Source organism: Podarcis erhardii, assembly GCF_964252035.2.
Source record: "Podarcis erhardii genome assembly, chromosome: 4".
In the NCBI taxonomy this organism is placed as follows: domain Eukaryota; kingdom Metazoa; phylum Chordata; class Lepidosauria; order Squamata; family Lacertidae; genus Podarcis; species Podarcis erhardii.
The window spans coordinates 23,308,461-23,320,756 of record NC_138508.1 but is presented as its reverse complement, the minus strand read 5'-3'; the positions used below and the strand labels follow the sequence as shown (position 1 = coordinate 23,320,756).

The 12,296-nt window shown below is 40.4% G+C and overlaps 1 protein-coding gene across 1 annotated transcript in view; it reads left to right on the top strand.

Annotated features, from left to right (window-relative positions):
• Nucleotides 1-12,296, top strand: part of CWF19L2 (CWF19 like cell cycle control factor 2) — a 73,796-nt gene that overhangs the window by 38,801 nt on the left and 22,699 nt on the right. The window contains exons 11-12 of the mRNA XM_081860201.1: nucleotides 10,717-10,839; nucleotides 11,615-11,752. Of these exons, the coding sequence (XP_081716327.1) occupies nucleotides 10,717-10,839; nucleotides 11,615-11,752 (261 nt within the window). The remainder of the gene's footprint in view (nucleotides 1-10,716; nucleotides 10,840-11,614; nucleotides 11,753-12,296) is intronic.

Below are 12,296 nucleotides of genomic sequence, written 5' to 3'. Positions count from 1 at the left end.
ATCTGATCTTAAGGGCATGCGAGGGACTGCAATGGAGAGGAGAGGAAGGAAAAGTTCTGTTCCATTAGTGAAAGTCTCTTCCTTTTGAGGTTGTTCTCACCCCTCCTGACCTTCCAGTGCTGTGTGTAAACTTCTCTTTTTATTTGTCTCAAATGGATTTTGTTTGTTTTGCTGCTGTCGTTTTTCCTGCTATTGTTTGCCTCTCTGCTGTTTTAGCCATTTTTTAACACCATATTTTATTTTTTTCCTAGCTGTTTTGGATATTTGTTTTGAACATGAACGTAAGACATAAGGGGTTTAAAATAAAGATAGTTTGGATGTGCTCAAGAGCTTAAGCATATCCAGTGGAATGTTTATTATTGTGTTGTGTTGTGTTGTGTTGTGTTGTGTTGTGTTGTGTTGTGTTGTATTGTATTGTATTGTATTGTATTGTACAGTATTGTATTGTATTTTTCCTGGTAGATCTCTTCCCTCTTCCCTGCCCCTGTTGTATGGCATGCTCCTTTTAAGACTATCCTAAAAGAGGTTTTTTTTACTGAGGCGGGTGGCGCTGTGGTCTAAACCACAGAGCCTAGGGCTTGCCGATCAGAAGGTTGGCAGTTTGAATCCCCGCAATGGGGTGAGCTCCCGTTGCTCAGTCCCTGCTCCTGCCAACCTAGCAGTTTGAAAGCACGTCAAAGTGCAAGTAAATAAATAGGTACTGCTCCAGCGGGAAGGTAAATGGTGTTTCCGTGCACTGCACTGGTTTGCCAGAAGCGGCTTAGTCATGCTGGCCACATGACCCGGAAGCCGTATGCCGGCTCCCTCAGCCAATAAAGCGAGATGAGTGCCGCAACCCCAGAGTCGGCCACGACTGGACCTAACAGTCAGGGGTCCCTTTACCTTTAAAAGAGGTTTGATATACACCATGGGACATTGCTGGGAGAATAATAGCCCAAAGTTTCCTTGGGCATGTGAAACAAAGAACAGGGTTCTTTGGATCCTGGCTACACTTGAAATATAACAGCATGATGTGCTAAGCCCATGACACTCTGCCCTCAACATTTCTTGAGAAGTAGGAGCGGCATTCGCCCAATAACCCCACCAATAGAAGGCCTTTGCAAAGACTTCTACATGGGCAGTGGGCATTTGTTGCTCTCCTGCCCCTGCACCCCCCCAAATTGGCTCTGGACAGGGTATGGGGAACCCCCAGAACAGCATTGGGGGAGAAGAGGGGTTCTCGTTCCATCTGTCAGGCTGCAAGGCTTGTGAAGACAGAACATTCATTGAAGCGCAAAGTTCGATTCCCCCCTAGGTTTTTTAACCACTTTAATCAAAGATAAATTGGAAACATTTCTAAATATTATACCCAGGAAAATAGTATTGTTTGTCAGAACTAATGAGATTTTGCATCCTTAGGGTTTAGTAATGAGATAAGTGCATGTAATGCAGGCAGCCTCCTACAGAAACTTGGATGATAGCATGCATTTAGTAACAGATGGGTTGTGGCCTGAATACCCAGTTGCAAATGTTTTCCAACTCATCATAATTTTTAATACCTGCCACTTCTTTTGCTTGAATTTTTCAACTGAAAAATGCATTTCTCCCTCAAAGTCCTTTTTAGATTACATTTGCTTTCCACACTGCTATTTGGTTCTCTTATTTATGCAGAGTGAGCTTAAAGAATGTGCATTTACAAAAACCAGAAATAATTGTCAGCTACAATGCGAGTTGCTCGGCTAAGTGATCTGTACCAAGGACAAGATAAGACCAAACTTGGCTCTGGAAAATACACCAGCCAGCCATTCAACAAGAACAGTCTTGTTTCTTAGTTAAGCAACACATTTGGTGAATTGCCACTGTGTTTGTGCACATACAGATTTTTCACTAACGTTTATTTGGCTTTTTTTAAGGGCAGTATTAGGGGAAGAACAATACTTTTCTTTTAGAAAATGAGAAGAGAGGGGGAGTAGACACAGCATCAGTTTCTGTCTTATGCTGCCACTATTAGAAGCAGATGGCTTGTAATGTTTGGCTTCTGATAGCTGTATTTTTTGTTTATTTGGCACCTCTCTGCGTCGGGGGCTTTGCTTCCCTCTGATCTGCAGGCAGCCCAATTTGCCTAGCATTGGCTGAGGCCAATACAACCATTTATTTAAAAAGCTCACTTACCTGTGAGTAAGCCCCGCTCAGCTCAGTGACGCTTATGTAGGAGTAAACATATACATGGACTTGATCAGTTAGATTATAAGCCTGCTATCTTTCAAAAAGTGAGAGAGGCTAAGTATGAAATAAAAAATTACCGACAACACACAGTTCATGAATATTATAGAGTGATGGAACTAGAAACTCACTGTTAGGTGCCCTTTAAGGTTTTAGTTTTCTGTAGCTCAGCAGTTCCCTCCATAGAGTTGCAACTTAAGCTATGGAATAAGTCAGCTGCTGGTATCTAGAAATGGGTTGCTTCGCTAATCATTCTCAAAACTGAGCTTGACTACAACAGTAAGTCCAACCCACTCTGCCTTTCTCTTCTGGAGCTCCTAAAAAGATTAAGGGCTGCCCTAGACATTACTGTATATTAAATGCAACAAAAAATACAGTGGTACCTCGGGTTACATACGCTTCAGGTTACATACACTTCAGGTTACACACTCCGCTAACCCAGAAATAGTGCTTCAGGTTAAGAACTTTGCTTTAGGATAAGGACAGAAATTGTGCTCCGGCGGCGCGGCGGCAGCAGGAGGTCCCCATTAGCTAAAGTGGTGCTTCAGGTTAAGAACAGTTTCAGGTTAAGAATGGACCTCTGGAACGAATTAAGTACTTAACCCGAAGTACCGCTGTACTCCCATTCGTCACAGTCCTAAACACCTCTTGGCTGTTACTTAGAAGGACAGAACTAGACACATTAAATTAAATCACATGTCAAATATCACGCCAGCTTTAGACCTAAGAACTGCCTACCTTCAGAGTATATATATTTCACAGTTACTGCATGAGTCACTGTTTTGAGCATGCTTCCTAAGTGGAAGGTGTTAAGTTCAGAGTTCATGTAGAAAAGCAGAGAGCAGCATCTGCCCTTGTGTCCTGCAAATCTGTATTGGGAATGATTCTGCCATTTAAATCTTACTTGATGCACAGAGGCTGCTGAATTATCTGATCCCAGTGGAGGCTGACTGGAAAGAGGGCAAGGCCAGGGCAGTGAGTCATGCAGGGATGTAGAAGGTAATCTTCTCTGGGTGTGTGGTTCTTCAGTTTTACAGGCTTACAGCCTTATTTAACCATATGACAGGTTGGCTGTGTTTCAGTGAACAAAAGCAAAATGTTGTAGAACACTATTACATCTTATGAACCACAGGAAGGGCTTGTTTCAGAGTGTGGTTCCTAGACAATAATATCATACTACTCTTGAAAACCATTGTAAAGTCTTAAAAAGTTATTAAAGTAGATGATTTCCACAGTAATACTTTTTGGTTTTGTACAGAAGGTCTGAGCAAAACTTTAGTGTGTTCATCCTGTCTAAATGAGCAGCATTAAATTTGGCAGGTTGAATGCTCATAACCCAAAATTAGATTATTTCATAAAAGGCATCAGTTTTTCACTGCTTGTTTCCCTCATTTCAGAGAGTGCAAATATTTGAAGGCTACAAAACCATGTGTGGCCCATTTTCAAAATCTAAACTATATGTTAACTAAACATTAATTTGGTACATCCCTGTTTCTGTGTTGATAAAATTAGAGATGCTTGAGTTTTGAAAATCCATTAAGAAGGAAGCTCATCAGTATAACAGTATGTGTAATTGGTGTTCTAAGGTTCATTAGCCAATAGTCTCCAAAACGTAAGGAAAACACTTTCATGAAACTAATTACACAGTTTAAGATGAGTAATTAAGCTATATTCCTTAGATGAAGATGTTTGGCTTTTAGCCAATGCATCTGGGGTGTGTGGAAGTTATTTCAATTAACTGCACAGTTTGTAATATGTGCATATTTAAGTACATTTAGCTGATGGGAGCCTGACAGCTGAGGTTGCCTATCTGGGTAGCAACTACTCCTGCTCTCTTTCATCATTCAGACATTGTTCTTGATGCTGTTGATATTACTATTATTACTGAACTGGTGGGTTTACATCTTTGGCCATTAATGTTTTATGTTCTTTCGTATGGCGATTACTATTGACTTCCCATCTACTTCTTTAACTGACGGCTAGATTGTTAATTGTGCTGTTTCAGATTTTGTAAGTTCTCGAAGGCTGTAGAAATCTTTTCTACAAAATGTCTGGCCTAAGGAAAGACTTCAGAGCCTAGTGGTAATTCCTACTCACCAAATGAACCCAGACCAGCAACTATTTCTAAGGCTGCTTTTGAAATAGGATGCAGAGTTTTGGTCAAGCGGTTCAGACACCATAGATTTGCTTGAGAAAAAGAGAGAAGGGTTTAAACTAAACCAACAAAAGTGAAAAGCAGCTTAAGTTAGTGGAATTGCTGTAGCTGCAATGCCAACCAGAGGTTGTAAAGCTAGTACTGAGATCCTAGACTATTTTTGTCACAACCTGACTGACTGCAGATATCATTGATAAAGACCGGTTGTTACCCATTTGCAGGCATGAAACTGTCTAATTTATTTATTTATAAATTTTATCTGTAAGCCGCCATGAGTCCCTGTCTGGTTAAAAAGGCGGGGTATATAAATAAGTATCTAATAATAAACGTATTTATAAATGTTAAATCACAAAACATTTCGAAGTGGCTCACAACACTAAAATGATAACTGTAGGTCTGCAGAGGCCTGGCAGAATAAAAAAAGTTTTGAATAGGCATTTAGATGTTGGCACAGAAGGCGCCTGCTGTTCAACAAAAGTTCCCCTGTAGTCGCAGCCCCTGGCAGGAATGGTTTGGCTAGTCAGGATCAGGCTCTTTGTAGGGATCGTAGAGGGGAGAGACTTTTCAGAAGGGAGGGAAGAGAAAACAAATTACCTTTTTACCTCCCTGCAATATTCCACAAGTATTCTACATAGTGCAAAAGTGTATGTGTTTATATTTTGCTGCTCTCAGAAATGTTTTATTTCTGTATAGCTTGGTGGGGAGTATTCTGGAGAGTGGGAAAAGGAAAAGGTACCCCTTTCCCATCTCCTACATTATATATCTTCCACTTAAAGTACAGGTAGGGGAAGCCTTTTTTTAAATAAAAACAACTCTCAGTGGCACATATTCCTCTCACACCTCTGTGAATCTCATCCCTATTTCCAGGACACAATGAGTTGCAGGGGGCTCAAAGCAGGCCCCCTCTTTTTCCAGCAAACGGTTGACATTCATATTTTCTGGAAGTAAGTGACCATAGATCTTCCTGGTACCCTATGTTTGGGTGTCCCTGTTTTGCTTACAAATTGAGAGGCACGGAATTACTCAAGTTAGATATTAATGGGAGTCGTTTAGCTAAATCTTTGAACAGAAGTTGTGCATTTTGTTTTAAGATTTAGTCTCTATCTAAACGTTATATGGGATGTGGGTGGCGCTGTGGGTTAAACCAAAGAGCCTAGGACTTGCCGATCAGAAGTTTGGCGGTTCAAATCCCCGCGATGGGATGAGATCCCGTTGCTCGGTCCCTGCTCCTGCCAACCTAGCAGTTCAAAAGCACATCAAAGTGCAAGTAGATAAATAGGTACCGCTCTGATGGGAAGGTAAATGGCGTTTCCATGCGCTGCTCTGGTTCACCAGAAGCGGCTTAGTCATGCTGGCCACATGACCTGGAAGCTGGATGCCAGCTTCCTCGGCCAATAAAGCGAGATGAGCGCCGCAACCCCAGAGTTGGCCATGACTGGACCTAATGGTCAGGGGGCCCTTTACCTTTTTAAACATAATATATCATCTATAATGCCTTCGTGATATCATGCCTGGATTAATTTTGTTTAACACTTGGTGTAGAACCGCAGTTATCCTTGCATCATCTTGAGATCATGCAATATGCATCTGCTCATTAACACACTCCTTTCTTTTTGAGCAGTGGTCTTTTCCTTCCTGTCCCTGTGATATAGGGACTCCTGAAATTTTTATCATTTTCTTTAGCTGCTAAACATTGAGAAGCAGTTCCAGTTTAATAGTTGGTGACTTCAAGTTATCAGTCCTCTGTCAACTTCCTTTGCTCAGCTGCTCAGAGTCAACTGGCTGTTCTGCAAATTAAACTGTGTGCATTGTGAGCCTTTTTCATTTTCTGCTGTTAAATTATGGAACAGTCTCCCTCTCAAGAGGCCACACAAATAAGTCCCTAAGATTGTATTTCACTTAAGACGCCATCCTTTGAGTTTTTTGTTTTGGCCTTCCTGGATTGTAATGCATTAATTGGTGAGAGTCTCTTCCACACAGTCTCAATAATTCAACCGACCTGGGGGGGATGTGCACAACACTTGAATAAACAGCTATCTGAGTAATCAAAAACTCTATTTTCATAAGTTTACACTGATGTGGGCAACGCTCAATGAATGTAGATAACCTAAACTTAAATAATTCATTCTAGTGCCCCAGAAAGCAGGACTAGATCAGAAATTACTGTTTTGAATCATTGCAATCCTTATTTAAAAATGTAAATATATTTAAAACTGTCCACTATTATGGATCATTTTCTTTGGACAAGTTTAGACTGAATGCTAGATCTCTGTAGGTCATGATTTACAAATCAGAAGCTGTCCTTAGGGGATGAGTTCTGTTCTTCCATACAATTCTTGCATTGCTAGCTTCCATTCCTGGTGCTAATTATAGTTCCATATTCAGTGTATACCATTGCAAACTACAGTGCAATCCAAACCAAGATACATAAATTCAGTCCCCATTTTATGAGGGAAACTCGTTTGCATTGGTGCACATGTGACATGAAACCCTGTTAACACTAGGAAAGCAGAAAAATTGCTAGCTTCCAATTTACAATTTACAAACCATGGTTTAGGGAAGTTTTTAATGTTTGAAGTTTTATTCTGTTTTTAATGTTCTGTTGAAAGCTGCCCAGAGTGGCTGGGGAAACCCAGCCAGATAGGCGGGATGGAAGTAGTAGTAATAATAATAATAATAATAATAATAATAGTTACAGATAGGTAGCCGTGTTGGTCTGCCATAGTCAAAACAAAACAAATTCCTTCCAGTAGCACCTTAAAGACCAACTAAGTCAGTTCTTGGTATGAGCTTTCGTGTGCATGCACACTTCTTGAGAAGAAGTGTGCATGCACACGAAAGCTCATACCAAGAACTGACTTAGTTGGTCTTTAAGGTGCTACTGGAAGGAATTTGTTTTGTTTTGTTTTTAATAATAATAATAATATGCTTCATGATTACTTTCCTTATAATTGCTTTAAGGATAGTTAGTACCACTCTTAACAATCAGTCATTAGTGTAGAAAGGTTTTGTGACATTTATTCATGCTCCCTCACACCCGCTCACTTCTGTTTCAGGCCAAATCTTGAGATCGCTTATGGCCATATGGGCCATTCCTCTTTTAGTCCCTCCTGTTTCCTGAGATCTTCATTGTGTTCAGGTCTCGGGTATTCTTTCTAGTATGTAGACTGGAAGCAGTCTCCCTGTATTTGTCAATTTTCTGGCCATTGACTACGACCAGAATATGCTTCTCTTTGCCACTGGATGTCTTTGCCATGAAGTACATCCTCCTAGTGGTCTTTGTTCCTCTAGCTCAGCCTTTCCTAACCTTGGATTCCCAGATGTTGTTGAACCCCCATCATTCCTGACTGCTGCTCCTTCTGGCTATGGATAATGGGGAGCAAAGGTAGGCAAAGGCAGAGGTCCAGGGTGTTGTTCTCCTTACTTCTGCAGCCCCCAGGGCAGCTAATTGTAATTATACCCCAACTATAATTCTGTAGGTGGTGTGGGTAGCATGGCAGGTAGATTATGCTTCTAGGTTTTCTAACGGCTCTATCTCATTGAAAACCAAATGTTTTCATGGCTCTTTTAACCATTTAGTATGAATTCTTGTTCAGACAAACTTCCTTTTTAATAGCATTCTTCCTGGTCTAAATCATGGGTACCCTATTGGGAAAGGCAAAGGGACCCCTAACTGTTCGGTCCAGTTGTGAATGACTCTGGGGTTGTGGCGCTCATCTCGCTATATTGGCCGAGGGAGCCGGTGTACAGCTTCTGGGTCATGTGGCCAGCATGACTAAGCCGCTTCTGGCGAACCAGAGCAGCACACAGAAACGCCATTTACCTTCCCGCTGGAGCGGTACCTATTTATCTACTTGCAGTTTGATGTGCTTTCGAACTTCTAGGTTGGCAGGAGCAGGGACTGAGCAATGGGAGCTCACCCCGTTGCGGGGATTCGAACCGCCGAACTTCTGATCGGCAAGCCCAAGGTTCTGTGGTTTAGACCACAGTGCTACCCGCGTCCCATACCCTGATGGTGGTGCTTTCCAAATGTTGTTGAACTCCAACTTCCTCTATGACTAGTGGTTGCAGCCCAACAACACATGGCAGCCACTTGGTTAGCTTCCCCTGGTCTAAATAGTTTGGATTTAAAACCAGTTTACTTGGCATACATTATTCAGTCATTGTACCGTAGACAGGTCTGTATCAATCCTGCATTTCAGAGAAAAGTCTGAGTGTGCTTGTGGAAGGCAGGTCTTGACTTCAAAAGAAGCCAGGGCTTCTTGTGTCATTGTTAAGGCTGAAATCCTGTGCACACTTTCCTGGGAGTAAGCCCCCATCCAACCGAATAGTACTTCTGGAAAGGCTTGTGTGGGATTCACTGTAAGACTCCAAGGTGCAATGCTGTGCACACTTAACTGGGGCGAGCCCCTTAGAACACAATGTGACTTACTTCCCGAGTAAGCTTGCATAGGATTTCACTGCTCTTCACTAGCTATGGTAGTGGAGTCTTGATAAGTGTAAGACAATTTTGGAGAGCTTTTTATGGAATTCCATTCTTAAAATCGCTTCTATACCCTTGCCTCTTTTGGTATCAATAATGCTTTTTTCTTATAGTTTTGATTATACTTCCTGTATTTGTATTCTAATTGTAAGCCACCCTAGGATATTTTATAGAATTTCAGGATATGTATCCACTTGAATAAGGTATAGGTGACTTACAGTGGGTCTTTGTGGAGAAAAAGTTTAACAGGGCTATAGGAAGCATGTCTTCAGAACCTGTATGCACAGGGGCTTGGATCTGAATTTTTTTAAAACACCGGGAAATAAATCAAAACAACTACAGTATATGACATATAAAACATCTGGTGAGCATGAGAGGCCTGTTGCATTGCACTCCTCAAATGTTCCAGTGAATTCTGTTACATGCCAATGTGTGACTGATGAGAAATACTGACCTTTCTCCAGACAGATACATGCACGGTCTTGACATGACTTATTATTTCTTCTGTGTTAAACAATTTGCAGAATTTTTATTTGAGGTTGTTTAGTAACTGGAGGTTGCCCAGTAGCTGGGAATAGCCCAGAGTATTTCTTTGGACACTTGTGAGCAGAGGTTTAATGTATAAATAAATCTTATTAAGTTAAAATCTATGCTTATTTTTCTGAATAAAGAAGGAGCAAGATCATTTGCTGATGAAAATGTAGTAAAGGGCAGTTGTGTTTCTCTTTCCCACTTTTTTGCGGCCTTTATCCAGTATTTCTGTGTAGGTTCACCTGAAGTCTATAATTAAGCCCTTAGAGCCCTGGTGCTTTCATACCCACAGAACTTTCTTACTCTCACAGAGCTGTCAGGGATAAGCTGTCATTATTGGTAAGGAGAACAGATGTGAGGTAGACACATAGTTGATTTGTCTGAAAATGACTTGGATAGAGATTTATATAGGCATTTATTAAACTTGACAAAGCTGGATTTTAATGAGCCCAATTTTGATGACATCCCCCTTATTAGAGCTAATTTAATCAATTAACATACAATGAGCTGCTGCTTTCTAATTACTGAGTGAGAAGCTTATACACCGTCCTCTAATTTTCCCCTCTTTAAATTTAAAAATACTTTCCCAACTCTTTGACACCAGACAAATCTGATACAGATATAATGCTAGATACTTGCAAATCATGGTTAGCAAATCCAGAATCCAGTCTCGAGAACTATGCCTCTTACCTTCTCTAGATCAAATTTGTTCTTGCCTTCCCTTGTTGGTATTAATGATGGTTTAGAGCAGGGTTTCCCATTGGGCCTCCAGCTGTTTTAGACTACAATTCCCACTATCTCTGACCACTGGCCTTGGGAGTTGTAGTCCAAAAACAGCTGGAGACCCAAGTTTGGGAAACTCTGGTTTAGAGTATAGTGTGCTTGTCAAGGTTCCTTTTATCTGTGTTTGCCAACCACTTGAAACCAGGGTTACAAGTTCTCGTGTATGTGGAGGTCACTGGATCACTTTGCTTCCTTTGTTGCTTTCATGAAAGACCAAAGCAGGCATCCTAAAGGATGCTTTATGTATAGGATAGCTGTGTATTATGCATGTAATTATTTAAAATATTTCATACCTCCAACTGAAAGTTTTTCAGGTCTGTTTACAGCTCAGGTTGTTCTGAAGTGGATAATTCCAAGCAAACTGTTTATATACATCTGATAATGGCTAAACCATGTTTAATGAAACACTCTCAGTTATAAGGTTCTTACACTGAAAAATTGCATTTTGGATAGCTTGTTTTCTTTGGTTTTGTTATAAGTGCCATTTCTAGACATGATACGACAACTGTTTTAAATGACCCCCATTTCAATTTATGTCCTCTATTTTTACGCCTTCGTACAGACGGCAGGCTTCAAAGAAGATAATGAAGTGGTCCTTGTCAGAACTGATCAGTCTGGTAGAGCATGGCCTGTTAACACTCCAGGAGAACTGCTGGAGCCAAGTGGCAGAAAAAGGAAGCAGAAGGTATGTGTAATAAAGATGCTTATTTCACATCTTTTGTTATAATAAATATTATTATTACTACTATCATTACTTTCTTAAATGTAGAGTATAGGACAAGGGTTTGGGCAGGAGGATGTGAGGAAACTCCAAGTACTATATAAGAAAGCTACCAGACTATTTTCAGAATTTACTTCTATAAATTTGGGGCATTTGTATCCTGCCCAGTCAACACTGTCCTCTGGGCTGTGCACAACAATAAAACACAAGTACAGTCCAAAACTAGAATGGTTAGCGCAAAAGCAGATCAACACAGAAAACTAGCATAAAACCATGACGATGTTGCCATGAAATAGTCAAAAGTCAATAACTTCCCCATCTCCACATTCTTCTCTCATGGGCACTGTGAAAGACATGAAGCCACAGACATGAAGTTGGTATCTGTTTTCCTCCCTTCTGGAGTGGCAGTAATAAATCTTATGTAGTCCTAGTTCTAATAAATGCTTATCAGTGCTTTCCCCACAAGCGTAAGAGCACCTGCCTTTGATGTACATTTTCCAATAATTTGAATAGCCCTTTTCCAAAGACTGTTGTGTTGACAGCGCCTAATGAGAAATTCCACAAATTCCCTGTTGTATCTGTTTGGGGCTACTTTGCTGAAATTAGGTATGCTTTGTAAAATTCAAGTGCTGAATTGCATTCACTTACTTTTATAAAGCTGTTTTTAGATTGGATTTGTTTTAGCGTAACCAGACAGTGGCACCAAATGAATATCCGTGTACTTGTTATTCGTTTTCAGGTCACTACTCACGTGGAGAAGGAAAGGGTCCGCTATTTTCAGGATGATGATAATCTGAGCCTGAATGATTTGGTCAGAAATGAAAAGATGAGGACAGCAGAGGATCAGAATAAGCTTTTCATGAGAATGGCATCAAAGGTAAGGCCCAATGTGTCTGAATTTATATTGACACCTAATGGGCGCTTCCAATATATTAAAAACCCTTACTTTCAACTTTTTTAAAAAAATCTGTTTGGAATAACATACTCTTAAGACGTATCAAGATCTTCATGTGAGTGTTTCAAGTATGAGAAAACAATGTGATTTGTTCCAGTACTTTATATTTGTTTTATGAATATAATTTTACTGTTTGTATGCTGTTCATAAGATCACGGTATCATTTTCTTAATATTGGTGGCTTAGGCATTTTTGCAAATAATAAATAAATAAAGATAACTGGGGTTCTGGGGCAGGAGAAGAGAGAAACAAGGAAGCATTTGCAACTGATTCACAGGCAGCAGCATTTGGGCTGCCCTCCAACTTACGTTTGAGCCCAGATTTTCCTGGACTGACCCCAGTACACCATGTTCGCTACCATACTGATTTTCAGTGTATATAGAATCATAATACTTAGGTGCAAAACATCATATAAAAATCTCAAGTATATGAACTCTGTAGATAAACTTAAATTGAAAGGTAGCAA